The 24890-nt window shown below is 41.5% G+C and overlaps 1 protein-coding gene across 2 annotated transcripts in view; it reads left to right on the forward strand.

The window, feature by feature from the left end:
• SLC2A13 (solute carrier family 2 member 13) overlaps positions 1–23942 on the forward strand; it is a 139805-nt gene extending 115863 nt beyond the window's left edge. Inside the window, exons 8-11 of one of the 2 annotated variants that reach the window (XM_085217476.1) lie at positions 16385–16506; positions 16638–16790; positions 17905–18033; positions 20483–23942. In XM_085217476.1, the coding sequence (XP_085073602.1) occupies positions 16385–16506; positions 16638–16790; positions 17905–18033; positions 20483–20502 (424 nt within the window). In that variant the 3' untranslated portion in view covers positions 20503–23942. Of the gene's footprint in view, positions 1–16384; positions 16507–16637; positions 16791–17904 lie in introns of both variants that reach the window. The other variant, XM_085217471.1, reaches the window with a different exon arrangement.
• Positions 23943–24890: the final 948 nt, after the last annotated feature.

The raw sequence follows: 24890 nt of genomic DNA on the forward strand, positions 1-24890 counted from the left end.
TCCAATAGGCAGCTTGGGTGGCATGGCAGAGGTCATGGGCAGAGTCAGTATTTGGTCAGTGCTGAACGTGCAGGCGGCCGCTTTCAATTCTGCACTTCTGTAGTGTAACTGAAAACCTACTCCTTCCCCACAACTGCAATTACTACCCCAGTGCTCTCAGAAACTTTGAAGTATCTCTCCATGTAATTACAATAACCCTGAAGGCCAGCCAACAGTGCTCTGGAAGAAACTTTAAATTGCATTAGTATTCTTACAGTTGAATGAATAACTGTGGAAGGAAAGGAGGTACTAATAGTGCCTTGATGTGACATTAACCCTGGCATGGGAATATTGTAGGTCCCTAACAGGCCCACCCCTGTGAGCTAAATGGCTCTCATGAGCCACTCTGAGCAATCTCCCTCTGGGGAGAAAGATGCTGATTTTATACAGTAGACAATAATGAAGAAATAATAGCATCATTTGCAGATCAGAGGCAAGTCTAGAAGCCATCCTGTCCACAGAATTAGCTGGCAGGTCTCCACAGTCCCCCGAGGAGGACGACTGGTAGCAGAAATCTGTAAAGGAGAAGAGCTAAGTGATTTGCTTTCTTCTGTCATTTTTAACTTCATCAAGGAACATCTTTTTGTCACGGGAGTTTAATGGCTGATGGAGAATCACAGAATCACAGAACATTATGAGTTGGTGGTGACCCACAAGGATTGTTGATTCCAGCTCCTGGCTCCACACAGCACCAACCTAAAATCAAATCATATTTCTGAGAGCACTGAACTCTTGCTGGATGAACTCCAGCAGCTTGGGACCATGCTCTGGGCAGCCCGTTCCGTGCCCTCTACCCTCTGGTGCAGACCCTTTCCATAACCCCTTTTCCCACCTCTCCCCTGCCTCAGCTCCGTGCCGTTCCCTCGGGCCCTGTCGCTGTCACACAGAGCAGAGCTCAGCGCTGCCCCTCCGCTCCCTGTGAGGAGCTGCAGCTGCCATCAGGCCTCCCCTCAGCTCCTCTGCTCTGGGCTGAGCAAACACAGGGACCACAGCCGCTCCTCACACACTAGACCCTTTCTCATCTTTATTGCTGTCCTTTGGATGCCTTCTAATAGTTTTATGTCCTTAAAGTGTGCTGCCTGAAACTGCTCCCAGTGCTGAAGATGAGGCTGTACCAGAGCAGGACAGTCCCTTCCCTTCATGGATTAGCAGTGCTGTAAACTGCAGTAAACTGTGTTTGGGAATATAAAGCAACATTCCACTCTCCAACGGCATTTGGTACAAAGGTGGAAGGAAGCAGTGCTCCACTTTTGCAAAGTCATTCACTGTCTGGTGGCTGCTGCTCTCTTGAGCACTTCCTTTCAGGTAGAAAGTGTGCATGCAGATGCTGCATGTCACTCTGTGCCTGGTACTTGTGTCCATCAGAGTTTGTGTTACCGTAGCTTAGAGTTCTGGAGAAAGTTGGGTTTAAATCGCGGATTGTAGATCCATCAGCCACTGCACTCCGTCTCGCGGTTCCAAGAGAGTTCCCACCACAGGAATGTGCCTTGCGGCCTCAGCATCCAAGCTTGGATGCTAAATAGATTCCAGCATTTAAAAAAAATGAAAAGTTTGTTAGCTGGTCTCTCAGACAATGGCCTGGTTTGTGTCCAGTGGGGGATGTGCCGGTGTCTGTCACAGCCTTGTAAATATTCCAGAGAATTTTAAATCCACACTGTGCTTCCTGTTGTCTAATCCATAGCAGATGAAGCTGTTGGAAGTTACTAGAATGCTTTTTTCTTGGTAGAGACATTAGTTTTTTCTAGAAATGTTGGGTTCTGTTTGCTGCTTAGAAGTAGAGCTATGAGTTCCTTACGTTTGTTTTGCAAGTCACTCTCTTTGAAGATGCTGTTGCAGTGCCAAGTACGTAAAATTTGCTGTGACTACTTTATTAATACAAATAAATGTGTGTGTCTTCCAGTCATTAAAGCCTGAGAACCTGTTTTCAGTGCATGGCAGGACACAGAGATACAAAGCCTGCCTTGTGCCCAGGCTGCACTCCAAGGATGAAGAACTCCTCTGTCTATATGTCCATGTGTCATATGTCCATTGCTTGTTCCATGATGTAGGAAGAATTTTATTACTGAAATCATTATCTGGAATCTTTCTACAAGGACTTCTATGGAAAACTGTTACTAAATTCACCAATTAAAAGATAAACTGGTATTTCTTTTATTAAGTATTCTGATTGATAAAGATGTTGCATAGAACTGTAGCTCTCACATTTGTGAAGCAGAAGTGTAACAGGGAGAATAAATGTATTTTGCAAACTGGCTAGATCTATAGAATATTTACATCTGTGCATACGTAAGCATCACTCAGAAGAGTTGCTGTTATTCATAGCAAAATTTCTTTCTGAACTATGCTAATTGTTTACTGAATTGGAATATTTATGACTACACTGGGAACCGTAACACAGAATCTCCCCTCTCCCTCCATTTATCATTTAGGAAAGAGAAACAGAATATTTGCAGTTTCAAATACAATTTAATTCTGATTACATTCACCACTTGCCTGTGAGGATGGAAACCTGGACCAGCAGGGAACTCGCAGTGCTCCTTGTCCTCCTTGATTAGGAGGACATCCTTCAGCGTAATAATGTCTAACACAAGGTAGTGAGGTGTGTGGAAACAGAAATGAATGAGACCTCTGAAATTGATTACAGTCTTTGTTAGCGTAAAATCTAAGAACTGGGTCTTTTCTGAAAGGCAGATATTAGCATAATCACCGTGGTTATGTGGCACACAGAGGTGTGATTCTTGAGAGCTGGGGAGGTGGAGGACGAACTTCAGAAATCCCGTGTGCCTATTTTAATGCTGATAGATAAGGGCAAGTAGAAAGAATAGAAGGACAGAGTGATGCGGAGTATTGTGTCAGCCACAGATGAAGCCTGTGCTCTTGGTGAAGCAGAAGTAAGTAGCAAAATGAGTGCAGTTTTAATGTTCTGATCCTTTCAGCCACTCCTTTCAGCCTTGAGATGTCATGTTTTTTAGATCTCTTAAAGTGACCTGCTCTTTATACCTGGTAACTGATAACTTTAATCATATCTTTTTAAACTTTTAAAAAGATGGTACTTAATTTATGGTACTTTCATTTTTGGAGGTGCAATTTTGTTGAAACTGTAATAGAAGATATAGTCTCTTGATTCTTTTTAATATGCAGGGTGGATTTTATGACTTCTGGCTGAATCTAATGCCAGAACAATTAATGTTCTTTATATATCATATCTGTATCTTAGGCCTCAGATAATAAGCAGAGCAACATGATAATCTGAACTGAAACTGTTTTTGTTCCTTTAGAGTAATTAGTTGGGAATTACTATTTTATTAGAGCAATATTTATTGGAGCTATATTACTATGGTTCTAACTCATTACATCTACTCAACCAATGCCAAATTCTGGATGAAAGGAGGACAAAACATATGCCTAGTCGGTTCTGTTGCGAAATGAATATGTTCAGATCCTGGAAATGTTTAGTTTATATACTGAAGACAATGTATTTGTTGGAGACATCCAGCACAAAGTAGAATTTATAAGCAGATCTGCTTAGTTTGAAATGTCATTTGTACATTTGTTCTCTACCTACTCACATATATTGCTCTTTGATGGTGAACCCCACTTCCAGATCTTAGTCTGTCTTACTATTCATAAAGGCATTCTGAAAGAGAGTAATGGAGACACAGATCCTGACATCTGTTGGGATACTTGCTATAAGAGCCACTTCAAATGGTACAGCACTGAGGTAACTGGAATAGAAGAGTAAAGGTGGCCCTTGAGCTAAAGCATTCCCAGATGCTGTCTGATGTCATTAAAAAATGTGTTACAGTTATTTCAATGGAGAAATGTTAGCTGGGATGGGACTAGAGGAAAATAATCGTTTCCCACTTAAAAAGCTTTTGGTTCACAAAGGAGGTAGCTAGGAAAGGAAAGAAAAAGAATGCCAACATAAATGAGAGAATTGCCTGTCTCTTGTCAAGGTGCTTAGAGTGGGTGGACAACTGCAGCTGCTTTCTCACTCCTACAAAATGTGCATCGCAGAAAAGAGTCTTTCATTGCCCATAGAGGTCTGCTGCTAATTAGCTTCTTCAGCTGCTCGTCTTTTTAGGGACAGATGGGAAAGCCTCTGCCTCTCCCTCCTGCTTCTCCTGGGAGCACTGCAGGAGCGGCTGCTGGGAGCAGGCTGGGAATTTCCCCATTCCCTGGGAGCCAGTGCAGCAGGGATTGCTTCTTGTTTTGAAGCCCTTGCATTTTGATTTCTGAGAAAGGAGAAGTGTCGGTAAAGACTTTTCATGTATAATTCACTATTGATTCTCAATTTCAGATTTAAATAAAAATCCTCTTTGAAAACTGTCTCAGCAGATTTTTTAGGTTCTTAGAATTAATAAATTGAAATTTCCCTTCCCCTTCCCGTTCTCTTAAGGAGTCTTCTAAAGATGGATGTTCCTGGGGATTTGTATTGATAAAGAACATTCAGCAGAGTCAAACCCAGTTCTCCTCGCAGGAGTTTGTACCTTCACCAGCATCTATAGCCCCTATTTTACCCACTTTCTTTTCCATAACAAGTAATTCGTCAGTAATCACGTCATTTAATAAAGTGAAGTAGTGATATCTTCCCTTCTTAAAAAGAATTAAAGCTTTTTCAGAGGATTTTTGTTTGTTTGTTTATGTTTTCTGCTGGAGGGAAAATAAATTAGCACATTTCTGCATTAGAACTGTGGAATAATTCTGTATGATTAATGAGTTTAATTTGTATGAATTGTTGTGTGCACTGTCTGCATATGTGGACCATTTCCTTGAGGACGGAGACAATAACATCAGTCCTTCAGCAGTACAAGACGAGCTAGAATTATTGATTCATTTGCTGTAAAGCCATGACCTTACTTTAACCCAACGTTCCTGTTAATACAGCTCAGAAGTGGGCAGCCTGTGAGGGCATGGAGTGTGCTGCTGAACTGTGGCACATGGGGCACTTCTGGCATGTGGGTCGTATGGACTTTTTCTCTGTGGTTTAGTGAGAACAGTGGACAGGATGATCTTGTAAGTCTTTTCCAACCTTGGTGATGCTACAATTCTGTGATTCCTCTGCTGCCTGTGGTTCTTTTCAATTATTTATTCTACATCAACTGGGCCACAGTTGATGTATACCTATTTAGCACATTTTCTTGGTAAAGTAACTGTTCTTAAAAAGCACACTGCTAAGTTCTCCCAGATTCTGTGCTTTGAGTTCCCTGTAATAATGAAAGCCTTGGTATGTGACGTTTACTAATATCTTAAGCTGGAGATAATGTAACCTTCCATCATTTCTGTGTTTTATAAAATTCTCCACATTTGCCATAGGTGTTGTGCCTGCACTCACAGGTCAAAGCAGAGTGACACTGTATGCTCTCACAAATCTAGTGTGAAATAATTGCTCTTTCTAAGTGGTCTTCGGACATTTTAAAAATCTCTTTGGGGCTCCATTTGCAGTCCCCAAATTAATGATTTCCAGAGCATTTACCAGGACTGAAAGCTGAGGAACTGTTCTTAATCATAGAATTACTCACGCTGGGAAAGACCTTAAAGATCATCAAGTCCAACCACAAGCTAACCATACTACCCTAACTAACAACCCTCCTCTAAATCATGTCCCTGAGCACCACATCCAAATGGTTTTTAAACACATCCAGGGATGGTAACTCAACCACCTCCTTGGGGAGCTTAACAACGCTTTCTGTAAAGAAGTGTTTCCTGATATCCACCCTAAACATACCCTGGTACAACTTAAGGCCATTTCCCCTTGTTCTGTCACCAGTGAGAAGGGACCAACCCCGCTCTCGCTGTAAGCACCTTTCAGATATTGGAAGAGAGCAGTGAGCTCAGCCTCCTTTTCCCCAGAATAAACAGCCCCAGTTCCTTCAGTTCTTCTTAGAGTTCTATCAATTTCATGGACACCCTTCCCATACCCTCTGAGGAAGGGATGTGCTGATGCTTTTACCTTCTCAAGCTGCATTTTCTCTTTAGGGCTAAGACATTGCCACCTACTGGAATCAGGGAAAAGCTTGTTGTTCCGTGATGTATTTTAGAAAATGATCCACAAGTCTCAGATTTAGATGGATTTTTATTGTAATGGCTGCTGATGGTAGTTAAATCTAATAAGAGTAATATCTGTATCTAATTCACAGTTACAGAAATTGAGTGCAACAGCTCAGTACTTTGGCTGGAAGTTGGATAAACTAGAACAATTAACTTAAAATATATCTGTATATATATCAATAGCTAGAAATGAAATAGAGAAGAAAGGTGCTAAAAAGGCATGCTCGTACATACAGTACTGATAATGTGCTTTGAGCTCTTTGTTCTTACCGTCCCTCAAATCAGATTCAACAAAAGAGCAAACTCAGAAAAGTGTTTTTACCCATCTACTTTCCTTCAGATTTCAGCAAAACTTCAGACAGACAAAATTTTGTTCTCTCTTAACTTCCAGTTGAAATATGAATGTGAGTCTGAGGTTTTACGAGCCATATGGAAAACCATTTTCTGTGCAGGGTCATTTCTGCACCCTGTAAGATGCAGCGACAACTGGGCAGTTTAGGCAGGACGAAGTGGTGTTGGGATTGCAGCCGTGTGCCTGCAGCAGCAGGGCTGGCACAGGGCCACCCGCCTGGCCCTTGTGCTGCAGTTCACCTGGCTGTGACTTCAGGACTGAAACTATGAAAGTATTTCATTTGGATTAAGAATTGAATCTGTAATACTTGCCATTCAGTGCCACATCTGTAGCTCAGCGTTTCCCATCTGTGGGCTTGGAGTAGGATTTTTTTATATTATATTTAATTACAAAGTCTTGCCATTCTCTACAAACTTGGTAACCAGCTGATCAGAAACAACAGAATTATTTCTGTGGGTTTTTTTTTGTTGTTTTGTTTTGTTTTTTTAATTGCTTTATGGAATGTTTGGAAGCATATGGAAAAACAAAATGATAAGACTGCAATAGAACCTGTTTCATTTGCAGGTGAGTTTGCAGTCAATGCCTCTGCTAAGTCACCATTACCTTTAGTTACAACAGTATCCTGGCTTTCTGTGCCTTTGGTCTTAGCATTACCTTTGGCAAGTCTAACTGAAGTGGTGCCTTTGAGATGTTGATGACATTTGGGCAGTACAGTGTGTGAACAGCACAGTGCATATGAATGAAAGTTACTTCTAAATGTGAGTAAGACCAAGAAGTATGGATAGAATTTATCTTACTCAACTTCTGATGTCAAACGTATTAACCTCCATCTCTCTTGCAGTTCCTTGGCTAATGGAGTAAAAGATGCTGGTCCATGTGGTTCCTTCTTTGCAGCTGACTTAGCCTGTATTTTATAGAATAGACTGTTCCATCATGCCAGCAATTCTTGCACGCTATTCTGTTAATATTTTAAAGGAAAAGTTTTAAGAGGATATTTGCATCGCTTTTGATATCGCTTTGTGAACAGAGATCAAAAACCCTTCTTCTCTCCCTCCTCTCTTCTAAAATCTGAGCTGGGCCCTGCTCTCAGCACTTACAGCACAGATCACTGAGGCAGCCTGTCTTCATAGAAGTAAGAAAGAGGGGCTGCTGGCCGCCTTCAGGGTCTGCTGGCTGCCATTGAGGGAAACCAATGCTTCTGCAACAAATACACAGCTGGTTCATATTTGCCTTCTAACCAGAAGAACTTTAAAATGCTAGTTATTTGGTTAATTAAATGTAAAATCAGATTAAAAAAATAATCAAATGAGATTAAGCATTGTGTAGAGATTTATTTGATAGTAAATTTGCATGCAATTCTAAAATGCTGTATTTGACATCCTTATCCACAGACCAATTTATTTCCATAATTTAATAATTAAATATTAATGGTACAAAGTGATACAATCGGAAAGACTAAATGCTTTAACTTCTGGAAGCAGAAATCAGGAATTATTGAGCTCTTTGACCCAATTTCTGTCAGTAATTCCATTTGGAGCTCTTTCCATATTCCCTCCACTTCCAAAAACATATAAAACCAGTTCATGTGGTCTCCAGACTGCCTCCACACCTTTGGGCTCTTCTAGTGAACAGACAGCTTTGTGTTTCTGTTATTAATACTAAAAATTGTGTCTAGTCAATGATTGTTATGTCTAAAATTTGTGAAATACCAGCAACAAAGTATCTGGGTTCTGTGCTTTGGTCATAAAAGCCCCATCTGGCAGAACATGCCTGGGGAAGAATGGTTGGAAAGATGCTCAGCAGAATTGGACCTTTGGCAGCTGGCTGAATGAGAGCCACCAGTGTGTCCAGGCAGCCAAAGAGGCCAACAGTGTCCTGAGCTGCATTAGAAGTAGTGTGGCAGCAGGACTGGGAAAGTGATTGACCCTTGTGTGGTGCACTGGTGAGGTTGCACCTTGAGTACTGGGGTCAGTTCAGGGCCCCTCACTTCAAGAAGTATGTAGAGTTGCTCAAGCTGATGTAACTAGAAAACAAGTTTTGAGGAGCAGCTGGAGAAATTGGAGTTGTTTAGTCTGGAGAAAAGGTGGCTGAAGGGAGATTTCATGGCTTTCTACAACCACCTGAAAGGAGGTTATAGTGGGGTGGGTGCTGATAGGACATGAGGAAACAGTCTCAACTTACGCCAAGGGGGAATTAGGATGAATTTCTTAATGGAATGGGTGGTCCAGCATTGGAACAGGCTGCACGGGGAAGTGGTGGTATCCCCATAGCTTCATAACTTGCCAGTGGCACTGTGCTGGAGCACACCTCTATGTTCATAAAGTGGTCAACGTCCTCATGTCCATCTTTAGTTTGGAAGCTGCAGGGAGCAGGAACCTATCTTAATGGAGCAATAGAAGATTTGGATTAGTAAAGTTGTTCAAGGACATGGACAAGCAGAGTTCTGTGGTGAACAGTAAAATCCTGGTGGACCAGCAGGCACAATCTCTTGCGGATGCAGAAACTGTACTGTCAGGATGTGACAATGAATGGGACAAAACCAATGTTTGTATACATATTTTTCAGTATGGACTGCCAGATAATTTAGTGTTTTTCTGTAACATTTTGAGAACATTCTGTAAATGAAAAAGCAGCAAAAATTATGAAAGGTCTTGGTCTTTTAAGTACACAGATGTAAGTGACTGTAAATCCTTACAGGACAAACTTAAGAGGGCAAAAGAGCAAAAATCTTGCATTACCCTCTCTTGCTTTTTCAGCAATACCTGAAACAGTGCATTCTTTGTTACATTTTTGTACTCTTTGGTAGCTTGAAATATTATATTACAGATTGATCTTTAAATTTGCAAAAATATGTTGTCTTCTTGGGAAAGCATTTAACAGATGCGGGCTTTGCTTCTGCTTACCTTTCTGAAACGTTGACCTTGTATGACATCCATCGTCAGTGAAGCTTTCTCTGATATTTTGGAGAAATATTTTCTGCAGCTAAATATCAACATATCAGGCTAATAAGTGAGTCATATGATTGGGAAAAAGCTCTTCAGAATGTCTATATTTTAAAGAAACAAAAACATATCTCTGTGTGTCTACAAGGAAAAGTATCTTTAAATAACTGACTAACTTTTAGCAAGAATCTATCCACAAATAATTACCAGATTGTACTCTTGTTTATTGTATATACTGGCATTTGATTCTCCATCTTAGAATCATCTTTCTGTGCTGTAGGTATCACTGAATTTTGCATCTTCAAACCTTCTGGGTTCATGTAGCAACACATTTGTGTCATGGCTTCCTAACGTGAGAGTACTGCATCTGATTTTCACAGCTATGGTTTCAACCTGTCTATCCCTTAGCAGGGTGTTACCCAAGCCTCCTGTCTGCTGCTTTAGCCTTAGATTTGGATACATATGGATATAAATTAGACCTCTATGAGCTCAGATTGTGCAGCAATATGTTTAATCATAGAATCATAGAATCACCAAGGTTGGAAAAGACCTAAAAGATCATCCAGTCCAACCGTTCACCTATTACCAATAGCTCCCACTATTAGTTATATATGAGAAAACTCATATATAACTATTAAATCTATGAGTTTGTATTTAAAGTATTATTATAAGGTCCTCATTTTCTGTAACTATATATTTAAACATTTTTATCATTTTCTGCCCCCCCCCCCAAAAAAAGCAAAAAAGTCTTAAAAAAAAAAAAAAAAGTTGTTTTAGGCTCTTTTCTATTCCTATACTTTTTTTTTTCTTATTTCATTTTTCTGAAAGCCTGAGCAATTTTGAAGTTTCTCTTCAAGAAAATGAAATAAATATGCCATTTTCCTTCATTTTTGTCTCTTAACCAATAGCTGATTTAGTGTCATGGAACCTGACACTAGTATGAGGAACCTGAAAGTGTCTGATGTTAAGAAGTATTGAACACCTTATTTTGAAACTCTGACCTATTGTGTAACGATTAAAGTCATTGCAATAAGCATAGGCAGAAATGCATGAAGGACTGTGATGTTAAGCTAAGATGCTTATACACTAGGTTAATTTATAGTTTGCATTTTGATGAGGTTTTTATTTGAATTCTGTCCATTAAAATTCTGTAGACATGACTACAGGACATGTAAGTGAATGGATGATGATTATTTTTCATGGCTCTTGTATGAGCCCCCACAAGTTTATGCATTATTAATACAGCATTTAAATTATTTATGATTTGCTCGTGACAGAATTAGGAAATCGTACAATTTAATTATTGCTATTTAATTTTAATTCGTCCTGTGATAAACGGAGTGTGTCCAGTTGAGATCAGAATCAGGATGAGGATGGGACACTCTGTAAAGGACAAGCATATCGTATTTATTACCATCTGGTACTTTAGAATAGAAGAAATTCTTATCCTACGGCATGGAATAAAGAAAGCTACTATGAGCTCTTTGGCTCTGAAATGTGTAAAGCAGCCAGGCTTCCTATATTACCTTTTTGATTTATCTTTGACTGTGTGCTTCCAGCTTCCCAGATGCAGAACAAAAAGTGCCAGCCATTCGGCCCCAGGAGAACACCCTCCTGTTGGCACTGTGCTAGCTGTTGTAGCACTCATAAACTCACTGGGCATGGAATGCAGTGCATAAAGAAATTAATTAATTTTGTTTCTTCAATTTAAGAGTTTTCAGATCTTTTGGACAGCGGCAGTTATTGCAGCTGTTATCCAGTTGCTCAAGATGTAACTCACAGCTCTGCATGCATAACAAAGCAGTGGGCTTCAGAGTGATGAGGACTGCTTTTCTGTCAGGTGCAAACACATTCAGTGGGAGCTTAGTATCTTAAAAACCCCTTACTAGTTTTAGCAAAATGCGGTAGTAAATGTCTGAAAATGCAAAATGCAGTGAGGGTTAGCTGATGTCTAGCAGAATACCATAAAGTGGTACAGATACGTTTTTCAAGCTTGCACGTGTTTGTTCTTTTCTGTGGTTTGTGTGTGTGTGTGCTTTATTACTTTGTTAACTGCCATCACTTGGCATAAGAATGCCACCTGCATACTTTTAGCAGCATCCAGTTTAGTGGATGAGTTATTTCTCTGTGCCAACTACAAAGTCAAGACAGTGGATGTAAACTTCTCTAAAGAGATGTGGGTCTATGGTGCATCTTTGAGGCACAGCAGGCAGCAGCTAGGGAACCTTGAGAAGTTTCAGTATGGCTTCAGATACTGCTCATTGTGTAGTTAATCTGCTGTTTGCTGCAAGGAATGAGTTACATGTCGAGACTTCAGATAGCATCTTGCCGTATGTATATCTACATATAAAAATAAAAACAGGTGCTGAAAGGAGTAGAAATTTCTCTTTAAACCAGGATATACTGATTTATAGTGAAACTATATCTTGCAGTTCAATGGATTTTGCTAAGGAAATCTTTTTTTTTGCATTTGGCAGATGGTAGAGGCTGGGTGAATGAACCTGTAGCTTTGAATTCCTCTGCCTCTGGTGCCAGCACAGCTTAATTTTGGGCATTGTTTGGATCAGCCTCAGCTCAGCTTCACCCACTAAGCAGCATAGAGGCAGTTTCCAACGTTGTCCTTAATTACATGTCTGACCAACGCGATTAGGCTGACCAGCACAATTAGGCTGATAACTTACTAAGGTCTCTCCTGTAAGTAATGTTAAGACAGTTCGGGGTCTGTTTGAACAAACAGCAATCTTCAATGGAAACAGAGAAGCTGTGACAACTAAAGCAAATGTTAAGGAGTGAACTCTTCCACAGACCAGTAACTGCTTGTGGGTAAATAATTTTAGTTGTTCCCAAGCATCTCCCACAGAAATGTTCCTCTTGCAGGCAGCAGCTACTCTTAGTGAGGTCTGTTGGCTGCTCTGTCCTTGCCGTGCCCAGTGGGAAGCTGAGTCAATAAGCTCAGGATAACTGTATATTGCTCAGTTTGATGGGTGTGATATGAAAGCCAGCACTTTACACAAGGAGAGTTTTAAAAATCACTTTAATGGAGATATTTCAAATCCCGTGAACTGGTGTTACACCAGAAACTAAGTTGATAAATTGTCAGTTATCACTGTCTTGATAACCCAGACTCAGAAGTCTGACATAACAACAGTCCTTAAGCAGTTTTCCTCTTGTTAGAACAAAGAAATGGTGGATTAGTGCAACTCAAAATTAGATCTGAATTCTGTACCATCCGAACCCAATGCTGACATTTATCTCAGAGCAGGATGCATACTTTGGAAATGAGGCTGCTCTAACGAGCTTTTTAAGAACACAAATGATAACACTCGATTTTCTTTAGCAGTAATTTATTTCCATAATCTCATTAGATTTGAATTTTGACCTTTTAGAATTTTTTTTAATCTAAATCCATTTAAGATGCTTATGAAGGGCTTAAGAGACAATGAGAAGCTAGCAGCTTTCATGTTAAAAATACAAGGACTTTTCAAAATGAAGCATTCAGTTCTTACAAAGCCATATATTTAGAGCCACAAATTCCTCACTGTGCAGCAATGTAAAAATTAACAGAAATTTGAGAGGAAAATCAGCTTTCTTGTGCTGTGCTAACATGGCCTTTGCTACGTAGCATTTAAGACATTCTGTGTTGAAAATTATCCTACAACCAAATTGGCTCAACTATTAGGATAATTTAGACTGATTATCAAGGAAGTGGTCTTATCTTGTTTTATCCTCTTGTTATTAAGAATTGTATCTTGGACCACCTGCAGCAGCCCTTCTTTCTCACCTTTTAATGCACCGTATGAAGGTAATTTAGAAGGCGGGGAGCAAAACTTTACATCTTCTGAACTACAGGCTAAATCTGATCAAGGATGGGCTCTTTGAAACCAAATACATAATGCACATAACGTAGAAATCTGCTGCTGTTCTGATTTATTCCCAATCCATAGAATTGTTCACATCAATTGCCAGAAGGTTTGGTTTCCGTTGATTATAACAAAATGTCTGGGGAAAACATAATGAGTGGTAAAGATTTGCAAAGTAATACTATCGTGCTTTCACTTTGGCAGTAATTTCAGAGGGAAGAATGTGGTCTGTCTTCACCATTTATACTAAGGTGCCAATGACCCAGCACGTTGTTATTTATTTGCAGTGGTACGTGACTGCATAATTTCACTTGTGAGTGGTTTACATGCAAGCTTCTCTGTGCTTTTTAGCTAGTGAAGAGATCAGTAGCTGCTTGTCTGTCTTCCGTTGTAGATTCCTATTTGGTCTTTCATCCCAGACCAAATTCAGAATTGTATCTGGCATTATCTTATACAGAAATTACTAATATATTCTTTAACACAATAGCAGCTCTCGTAGAAATGGAGTGCAGCAGGAGAATTAGCACAGTGACAGCACCTGAGTGCACCCCTGGACGTGCCCTCATTGGGGTGTTATTGTGTACATACTCAGCAAATACAGGACTCCAACAAATGCAGATGTCTTTGCTTATATTCTGTGTGCCATCCTGTTTTACTCCTGAAGGATAAGTAAAACACAGAAGCTTATTATTGCAAGGTTTCTGTTAAATCTATGTTTCCTGTGCAGTTTTTTCCTGTTTCGATGTACTGAATCTGCTTTCTCACACCAGATTTCCTCTTAGTTACTGTCAGAGAGGAGGGCATAGTCAGCAGCTTCTGCAATAGGAGGCTTCAGAGATGCATGGCTTTCCCACGTAGATAGTGTGTAGGGAAAGGTGGTGGGGGACACATCCTCCCCATAGCTGTGGCTGTGAATTGGCAGGTTGGCTGATAGAGGTGTATGTGAGGTAATTAACCAAGCACATCGCTGTATGAGGCTTCTCTTCGAGGAGCTGCCAAGCTGGCTGGCCTGACTGGAGAAACCATTTTCAGCATCAGGGCATTTTAGTACGCTAATCAGTTTGTATTTATTACCAAACACCTGCGAATGAAATGAGAGTAGTAGCAAAGAAGCAAATGTGCAGTTGTACAAATGTGTGGCACTGAGCAATGCCATGATTTCACAGTGATGCTGATCTGAAGCAGGCAGCTATTGAGGTGGAATGCGAGGTAGCAATGTCATCTCCAGGTATTAAGTAATCAGTCTTGCAAACAGCATTTCCTTAACATGTAAGGAACTGCTGGTTTAAACACAAGGATTGTTCTCCGGCACAAATTCAGCCTTCTGTACCTGAGATGTATCTGGGAGCTGATGTGACCCATATGTGGTGAGAGATCAGCGTGAGAATGTCAGATGGATGCTGATGGGGAATGATCCCTGCCTGGCTGTCATGACATAAAAGAGACACTGAGCTGAGCCGTGAAAGAGCAAAGTGCCATAAGAAGGAACCTGGGCAGTACTGAGAAGCAAGATAAAAAAAGAAGGTAATGCTGGCTGTAGGACTTCTCTCTGAGAGAAGGCAAAAATACCAGATTTGGCAGCTGCCAGCATCTCAGGCTTGAGGGACGTATCTGTCAGGGGGCTGTTCAGCTGAACTCTGTCCTCCTTGTCGAATTGATCACCCCAAACCTGAATCTATGTGTGCCATATGAGGTAGGTGCAAGCCAGCACTGCCACTGAAAAGGTTTGGCTGTGGTTTCACACACGTTTTTCCAAGATTTCTTGGATTAACCCCTCTGTTTAAGTGAATTTGACTGTCCCTAAACTGGGTTTGGGACTTCATGGTGATGTCTTGCTTTAGAAATTGTTTTGTTGCTACATTCTTGCCAACATCAGGACTGTTTCTGCCCCAGAATCAGCCATTGGGCACCCTGGTGCTCACCAGTGTTCCTCTTCAGTTCAGAGCTGGCTGATCGCTTCTTAATGGAAAACTTAGAGGAGAAAGTTGTGCTTGAAATTTTCCTTAGGAAGCTGGCTGCAGCAGTGGTGGTCTTTGCTCCTCTGTCTTGCTATTTGTTGCAATATCAATATGTTGATTTATCACCCAGTGCAGAGTTTGTTCTAGTTTTTCCACGTACGGGAGGGTCCTGTCCTTCACATAAGTGCTCAGCTAATCTGGAAATCGTAGTCCAGACAGATGTTCAGTATTCTGTGACTTCTTCTCTTCAAGGAAATAACATGGTTTGCATATGAAAGGCTGTTCTCTGCCTAAGTCTACTCTTCCAGAAGTACACAATTTTTCAGCTGTAGCAATTGCTGTGATTGCAGCTGAAAAGTTTCTCTAGTTACAGCAATGGCTTGTTGTTCCTTTAAACAAATGCTAATTTCCAAAAATAAAATATGTAACAAAAAGATGAAGTTGTCAGAATTCCTTTAAAATACTTTATGTTGTTGGCACTCAAATACATGATTTTTTGCCTATTCCTAGAAATATGCAATTTCTACATAGTCCTGGGAATAAAATCAATTTTTCTTTTATATCAGCTCAGGCTCTGTTACCTCTGGTCTGATTCTGCTTTTTATTTTTTAGTTTGAAATACCGTGACCTTCCTAATTATTTCACTGCAGAGAAAAGGAAGTCTGTTTCTCTTTTTCTTACAACTTCATGTTGCTGTAGCACACTGCACAGCCTTTATCCATTACACCCAAGGTGTGCTGCAAACAGCTCATCAGTGACTTAAGGACTAACTTCCATTTGACCTAAATCCTTTCATTTTCAGCTCAAATTCCTGCTGCTGCACCTCTTGTTGCACTGTGTGATATCTGTGTTAGTGTTCTCATTGGCTTTAGTGTGACTGCTGGCCTGATAAAGACAATTCATTTGAAGGAGCAGATACAAGCCAAGTGCTTAAATTCAGGAATGTGCTGCAGGGTGCTCTTCCTAAGGCCACACACAGTGTTATCTGTAAGGCTCAGGAAAAAGCACGTTTCCAAATGTAGGATTTGCCTTAAAGGATAAAACAGGGTGGGGCTTTTCTCTCTTAATTTCACATTTGTCTGCTTTCCCTAAGAAGCTGCATGCCATGATAATTTTGATATGTCGTCCATTTCCCTGAAAATTGTTTAATACTAGATTTTATTGTTTTTTTTTTTTTTTCAGGTGTTCGAATGAAACCATATTCAAAAAAGAAGATTTGTTTTGGGCATATAATTTCTGCCCCACCCCATACTCCTGGACAGCACTTCTGGGCCTTATTTTATACTTGGTTTTCTTTGCTCCTGGTAAGCTAATGTTTGTTTTCACATTGAAGTTTAACAAATTTTAAAGGTGAAATAATAAATGGTGAGGCTACACGTTAAACTTGCTCTTCAATGCAGTCATTAAACTGAGATTGATTTGTTTTTAATTTTAGGGATGGGTCCCATGCCCTGGACCGTGAATTCTGAAATCTATCCTCTGTGGGCTAGAAGTACAGGAAATGCGTGTTCATCTGGAGTCAACTGGGTTTTCAACGTGCTGGTGTCACTGACCTTCCTGCATACAGCTGAATATCTGACCTACTATGGTAAGGAACAGTATGTGTCCAAGGACACACTGCTAGCATTGATTTTCTGCTGGTTAGATTCTAGATCTCAGTTGGTTTGGCTGTGAAATTGCAACTGTGAATGCAGTGTTCTCACCTAACTGTGTTCCATTAAGACCAGGGACCTGATATGACCTGCCTGCAGTTTTGGTCCTGCTTCCATAAGAAATGCTTCTTTCTTTTTAGAAAGTTGCATAAAACAAGGAAGCTGAAAAAATTACCTTTTGGCGTGGTAAAATATTTCACTTAGAAAGACAGCATCCGCAATTTTTTATTTTGTAATGGCATCCAAGACCATTATCAGTTGTCTTTGCCAAAACTCCGTACAGCTGAAGACGTTACTGATCTGCTCCCAGCTGTCGATTATTGAGTCCTGTCTGCTGGAGCCTGTGGAGAGCTGGTCAGCGTACTGCTCTACCCCTCCACTACAAGTCCTGTACACTGCATTAAGATCTTGTGACCTTCACATCATTATTGGTGCAGAGCCTTTCAGCTGCTGCTGTTGTTCTTTTCAGGCATCGGTCTTGAAACAAATGGCAGGTAAATGTTGAGCTGTTGGTGCCTTCTTTGCTCCCCGTTATTGAGGGGGGCAAATGTATGAGGGGTGATGAGATCTTTCTCAGTGCCAATTGTCTTTGGTAAGTGATAATTGGATGTAAGAGTCTCAGGCATTATTTTAATCATGGCTGTTTCTTTTTTGCTGAAGTTTCTCATTTTTGGGAAGCAGTCTTAGTGATTCCTGTGATGTTAAGAATAACTAAGAAACTTCTCACTCTTCCTGTCAACTTTTTTTTTTTATTGGCTATGCAGTAATTTAATTGCTGCTTATTTTAACTTATTTAACTTATTTTAACTTATTTAAGCAAAACGACTTGCCAAAAAAGGATGGACAAAACTGCTTTTGTTAAATGAGTACAGTGACATAGTAAGGCAGTGCTCTTCTACACCCCAGCCAAGCAGCTGGTGGTGTTATAGATGCAACTCCAGCCCTCGCAGTCCTTTGTGCATCGCTTTGCTATCTGAAGCCTCTGCTTCTGCCTTTCCCAGAGGGGTGGGATGCTCTATCACTGACTGTGTGTGTTCTTTTGTATTGCAGGAGCCTTCTTTCTGTACGCAGGGTTTGCTGGCCTGGGACTCCTTTTCATCTATGGCTGCCTTCCTGAGACTAAAGGGAAAAAACTAGAGGAAATTGAATCTTTGTTTGAAAGCAGGCTATGTACATGTGGTATGTCAGATTCTGATGAAGGGAGGTATATTGAGTATATTCGGGTGAAGGGAAGTAATTACCATCTTTCTGACAATGATGCTTCTGATGTGGAATAATTTTCAGCTGCTAATGTATTTAATCATGTAAAAGCCTTCTGGGGGAAAAGCAGCTCTCTGGTGACCTCACTGCCCTGCTTCTGGTCTGGTTCTCCTTTCTGCTGTCTAGTTAAAAATGCCTTCATGTTCAAAATGGCTCCGTTTGGGAGGAAATTCAATATGCTCGTGTTTTCTTGATAACTAAAAGCAATGGCTTCCAAAAGTGATTGAATTCCACAATTATATGAATTAACCAGATGTTTGCAATCCTACACCATGCTGAGGAATTTTGCATGATGTACTGTGCCAGATGAATGTAGAAGGCTATCCTAGGTGGTCAGTGGTTGTCCTTATCTTCAATGCTGACAGAAGTTGAAGTAATGTTGTAGCTAGACAGAAAGCAGCTGACAACAGTCGGATCCCCATCTCTTAGCAGTCTATCAGACAGCACTTGTATGCCACACAACAAAGGTTGCTGCTGCAATGGTGGCCATTTGAAAGGATTAACTGATTGTAAAAGCTACAAATATCTCCTGTGTCTGTCAGAGGGAACGCTGTCCAAATTCATCCCAATGGAATTTCATTTGTGTTCATTTGAGATACCTGTAGAGAGCCACGGTCACCTACGTGGTGCCTCATTAGGGTGGCACGAGTCTGTTGTCCCACGTTGTGTTGTGGTTGCTGCTCTTTAAGGACACACTGCAGACAGCAGTTCGTGTTTGTGAGATCCACTGCCAAAACAACATTCTGAGAGCAGGAAACAGAACCCAGGACATGGCTGCATGCACCAATGAGCTGGTGGTGTCCATTGCTACAGACAACAGAGAGGCTACAGTCAGTTGGAAACTAATGATTTTTTTTCTCCTTTTCAGCATGTGTACATTTGTGTTTGTGCCTAGTTTTGAACACAAAATATCATGAGCTGGAAGAAATAAAAGGAAGGGAGAGGTTTTCTGCTGCTAAATGCACAGTGGTCATTCCTCCTGTGCCTTTTGCTAATGAATAATCAAATTGCCTTCAGTTTATCTTCCTATTGCAGAGTGAGTGAATCCTAGCAAATTTTTCCTTCAAATGCCTTTAGTCAACCCGTGTCTTTCTGGATTGAAAGAAAAATATTAGTGATGGGCAGAAGCCTACATCTCATATTAACTGCCTTACTGAAGCATTGCAAAATTGTCAAGAAACCGTCAGGCACAAAAATCAAGTTGGCTGCCTTTAGTGTGGTAATGAAAATATTAATGGCATTTTATTCACCTGCCGTGATTGCTTGCCTTGGCAAATTGAATTTTAGGCAGCTACATAAAAGTGTAATGTTATTTTTTTTTCCTTGCCCTGTTTCCTTCCACGGCTTTAATTCTTCAGAGGTATGAGTTTGAAAGCATAAAAAATTCAAATTCTTATCTCTGAAACCTTTGCTTCATGAATGTGGAAAACCTCCTCTGCCTGTAGGCTGCTTCCCATTTGCTTGGTAAAAATACATTTATTTTTCATTGTGTAAGGATTAAAGAAGTTGTTGGATTCACTACCTTTTATCGATACACTTTGTGGGCTCTTTTTGGATTGAAAAATATTTTGAGTGTGAGAGAAATGTCAAAATGATAGTGGACATTTATTACTAAATTATTTTTGTTGGATAATATGTGGAGTTTTCGTTGTAATCATGAAGTATGATGCTATGCTGTCTGATCTTATACAGGAGAGGTTTCTTACTCTCTAATTATTGAAATTCAGTGATAGGATGTATTTTAGGTTATTTTCTTTTTCACTTCATAAATCAAAGAAATATTTTTGGAAAGAAAATATTTTAGAGCATCCTTCTGTAACTTGACTGGGAATAAAAGGAAAAAGCATAGCAAACAGAGGGAGCGGTGAGTTACTGCAAAGAGCAGACTGACCTCGAACCTCTGACGGGCAGCGACAGGGCTGCATCCCAATCCTCCACCCTCCTTCCTTCTGTGTAAGCACACAATATTCCCAGGCTTGTAAGCACCGGCAGCTGGAAAGGACCGGCTCTCCGGCCCCTTATCTGAATGCATCAGTTTCAGACCATCCGTTGGGCTGCTGCCGCTTCAAAGCCTCGCCAAAGGTGCAGTACCTGAAATGAGAGAAAGGGACACTTCTCACAGATGAAGTTCAGGGTGAATTGGTTTCCTCTGAGGGGTATTTCCTGGATTTTCAGGACGAGGACTTATGGCTCTGATCCCCAGAAGCGTGAGCCCAAGGTCCCTTGATGGAAGCGGTTTGTGCTCCCAGTTCCAGCACTTACCTCCATGTCCACAGGTAGAGGAAACAGCAGCACTTTGGTGGCATAACCAAAGTGAAGTCCCTATGAAAACTGTCATCACAAGATCAGCCTCTTTTTTTTCTTGCAGGCAGTGCTGGGACTTTTTAGCAGCAGAAGACAATCTCTCTTTGCCAGCGTTGTTTCATGGACGTTCTCAGAAGTGGCATTCAGTTGTGTGCAGCACTAGGTTATTTCCCACAATACAATTCAGTCTCTCTTAGAACAGTTTTCTGAAGTTCTACATCCTGGGCCCTTTTTTTGAGGCAAAGTGATTGAATCACAAGCATCTTGTTTATTGTCACTACTTCTTATGAGGATGCAAAATATACTGGCTTCTTTGCTTTTCCTTTTTCTTTGCTTTCCCTTTTCTACCCACAGAGTTGGGTTTTAGTCTTCCTCTTAGGGTTGCTTTTCACAAAAGAAACATTCCACACCTTATAAACCCCAGACCTACTACCAAGCATCATGTATCTTAAAAGTGAGATCAAATACTTGAAATTAATCTTACACAATTAGGGTTTTATTTTTAGAATCTGTGAACATTTATAATGTATGAAGATGATTAAACAAATGTTTCTATTTTGCAAAGATTTTTATATTTGTGCATACTTTAAGTTTTAAGAATTTTTGCTGAGGGTAGTGCTAGTGACATTCCAGACAGAAGAATACAAATACAATTGCAGTTGAGTCATTTCTTATGACAGAACGTTAATTTATGAAGTAGCAAAGTAGTACACCTAAGCACAATGTCATTCTACAGACAGCTTTCTGCAGGAGGTGGGTAAGAGTTCCTTTGCAGGGACTGCACCTTCATTCAGGTATTCTGTGCATGAGGAGCATTGCTGGTAGAGCTGTGCGTGGCTCACACACTGATCACACACAACAGTTTGAAATATTTCAGCAGCTCAGATTCTTTACGGGTATGGGCCTACGAGCAAGAATAAAAGGAACAATTCCTGATGAGTTTTTAACCTTTCATATTTTAATTCACCTTAATTCACCTATGGAGGTTTATTAACCATACTCAAATTCTTACAGTGTTGTTGGGGGTGAAGTAATTTGCAACTTGTTTCTTCCCACTGTCACTTTGTTGCTCAAAATCATTTTCTAAAGGGAGAAACAAACTTGGTTTTAAAAGAAAACCAAACCAACAAAAGCAAAGCAAGCCCCTGGGACTCCTTTTGAGGGCTGAAGCTGCATTGTATGCGTACGCCTTAGGTTGCTGCCATAGACATTGACAACCAGCGAGTCTCAGTGCCTGCCCTGTCAGACAGTGTGGGGTAAGAAACGAAAGATGTGTCACGTTTCAGTAGGGATAGGATTGGAGCTGACAGGAGCTGTTGGCTTCTCTCCTGTGGGGCAGAAGGACAGGGGACCAGGGAGGTTCCCGGCGCAGGTGGCGTCCTGCAGAAGGCAGTGGGACGGGCAGGCTAAGGGCAGGGGCTGTGTTTCCCCTCATCATGGGGGTGAGGACAAGGCAATAGAGATAGCAAAATGAATGCTTTCTTCCTTTGTGAAGTCTCTGTTTGTCCTCAGCTGGAAATAGGAGGAAGTTTTGACTGAAGCTCGCTGCGGGGCTCCTGGCCCTGGGCGAGGCCTGTCCTTTGGGCACTCCTTGCAAACACACTGTGGGTCGGTCAGCGCAGGCCCCGTGCTTCTCAGCCTCACACCCGCCCTCCACTGCTCAGTGTAGTGCTGCTCCAACACAGACATCTTGAAGTTCTCCTTGCGATTGCCTTAGAGGCTCTGCAGGCCAAACTCAGCGGGGACGGGTCAGAGCCTTCATTGCACAGAGTAGGAGCTAAGTCAGAGTAGCAAGTCCTGCAAAGCACTTTAACGAGTCAGATATCTGTGCACTCTTTTCTGAGAGAGCCAAGCCAACCAAACCCCATTCCTCATTGGGAAGAAAACAGAGCTTTGTGTACCAGGCCAGAAGCAGATAATGCCACAGTATGTGCTTTATGGCAAAATGTGTTTTTATTGCAGGTAATATTTACAGCTTACATGTAGCTGCTGCCTATCAAGTGACACAATTGTTCTCTGGATTTTAACGAGTCACATTTTTGTGCAAAACTCTTGGTGGTTTTCTATCAATCTCCATCGCCTTGTGTACAGTACAGTAAGCGTAGTCCACAAAGTGGTCTAGGTTGTGGCAGTGTTAAAAACGTCAGCACAGTAAAACCTAGGTGAACATTGTTAAAGAATAATGTTGTTAGTGATATCAGGGGTTAAAACTCCTTAAAGGCAACTATATTATAGATTTTAAAAGTCTGAAAAAAAAAAAAAGGCAATTCTTATCTATTTTGTGTATGTTTTCATATAGAGAGTTTTTTATGTGCCGATAACCATCACTGTAGTGTTTTGTAAATGGGTGTTAATGGTGTTCCAGAGTTGTGTATATGAGCATTCCCTTTAGCCAGGCTGAGCTGTCAGTGTGACCCAGCAGCATGTTTCAGACCTCTCGGCGCCTCTCCTTGAGGCTCACTGTCAGCTTCACTACAGCACACTGGGAGCTGGACCAGAACCCGGCCTCGGGAACCTACAGTTCACCTCAAGCCCCACTTCTTCGCGTTTTTCCTACACGGTGTGTTACAGCTGAATGACTCGGTGTGTGTAATGATAAAGCTTCAAGTGTGCTTCAGTTGCACTCCGATCTTTCAAAATTCGGTTTGACATTTCATTGTATTTGCACAAGTAAGGGGAGCGCTGATTAATTATGAATAACGTCCCTGTATTTCTAAAGGAAACATCCGTTCAGGAAGTGTTAAAATAAAGGCAAATTTCTCTCGCTGCCTTAAACATTGCACAGACTTTGGAGAGGACTGAATGTAGGACTGTCGTCGTGGCTTCTGCAGGAGAAACTTCAGCTGGTGGGCTGGGTGCTGGGGGGAAGCCCAAGGGTTCCATGGTGCTGGGCTGCCAGCCCCAGCTCGTGCCCCACCCTGCCTGGTGCCAGCCCGCTGTCTGAGCGCTGTTGGGCATCTGAGTGGTGCCCATGAAAGTGATGGGATGATTGTTCGCGACCTTCTTCATGTGCTCCAGTGTCCTGCTGGTCCGGGGCATAGCGGGAATTGGCACAAGTCTTGTGTCTGCCTTTCATCTGGAATCTCACAACCCTACAAAAGCATCGCCCGGGTCTTTCTGCCATGAATTCTCTTTAGGGTATTTGAGACTTTATTGGAGACCAAATTGGTAGAAATAACTGCTTTAGCTTTCCATAATAACATGCATATGGTGCCATCAGGATGCATGGTGTGGTATTTGGTACAAAACAGGTTTGGGCAAAACTAACTGTCAGGTCATCCAAGTTATTTTGTTATCCGAACAATGTCGAACATGCGCCATTTCCTTTTGCAGCCAGTCAAGCCTATAATGTATGAAAGTGTTGTACATTTTCTGAAACTTCAGTGATGTATAATTATTTAATTGACTTCTGTTCTGATTGCTTTAATGACGTTTGGTCTTTACATAAAAGTAAATATCTTCAAAGAATTGTCAGTGCCAGAAGTGTAAATGAACAAAATAAAAGGTGATACTTAATTACAGAATGTTCCTCGAGGTTTTATTTGTTTGGATACTCATAGAACAGGAAAATGACATTGCCCAGCAAAACGAGCTAGAACAGTCTGTGCGCTTACCTGAAATAAGAGAAGGACAATAATTTGGGATAGGATTGATGTGATCTTAAATAGAATGTTTTAAGGCCAGAGTGTGACAGTGGCATATTGGCACAGAGCTGCTAAGGACTGTAATTAATTACAGCTCGCACTGAGGGGCGGACAACTTGTGCCAAGGTGATGTGCAACCAGGGACAGCTCCTCAGAGGGCCACAATGCTCCCTGCCTCCTGAGCAAAGCTGGCTTTGGGGACACTCCAACCCAAGTGGGAGGTCCTGCTCCTCTCCACTATGTCATGCACTGTGGGTCCCCTTGTGAGGTTCAGCCTCGCTCCGACCAAGCTATGGCTCTTTGGCCTGGGGTCTGGGGGCTCCCAGCAGTGCTGCTGAGGGGATGCTGGCATTGGGATCCTGCTTAGCAAAGCGCTGGGTCTGCAGAATGGGCAGATTGAGCTCATGGTTTCCATGCTGACAGGTGATATGTTTAGGTTTGTGGCTGATAGTGCTTGTAAAGGTGATGAATGGCTGCCGTTCAGATTACTTGTCACCAAAACTACACAGCAGCTTTTGGAGTAATGAAAAGCTGGTGGCCCTGCTGTCAAACACTCAATTTTCTGGATGACTCCCATTCCCTCTGTTGCAGCTGCTCTCACAAAACAAATACCCATAGATACGTTGCTGCTGAAAGGAGCCTAGACTGAGCTGCAGGCAGCAGCACTTTCTCCCAGATCTCCGTGAGCTGTTCCAAGCCCGGACATCACATTTGGGCGCTGCCACATCCACACCAGAGCCACACCACAAAGATGCTGCCACATTGAGGGCTTGTTCTGGGGCTGCTGTCACCAAGGCTCCCATGCAGGTTGGCACTGGGCTTCTCACA

Source organism: Meleagris gallopavo, chromosome 1 (assembly GCF_905368555.1).
Source record: "Meleagris gallopavo chromosome 1, MGAL_WU_HG_1.1, whole genome shotgun sequence".
In the NCBI taxonomy this organism is placed as follows: domain Eukaryota; kingdom Metazoa; phylum Chordata; class Aves; order Galliformes; family Phasianidae; genus Meleagris; species Meleagris gallopavo.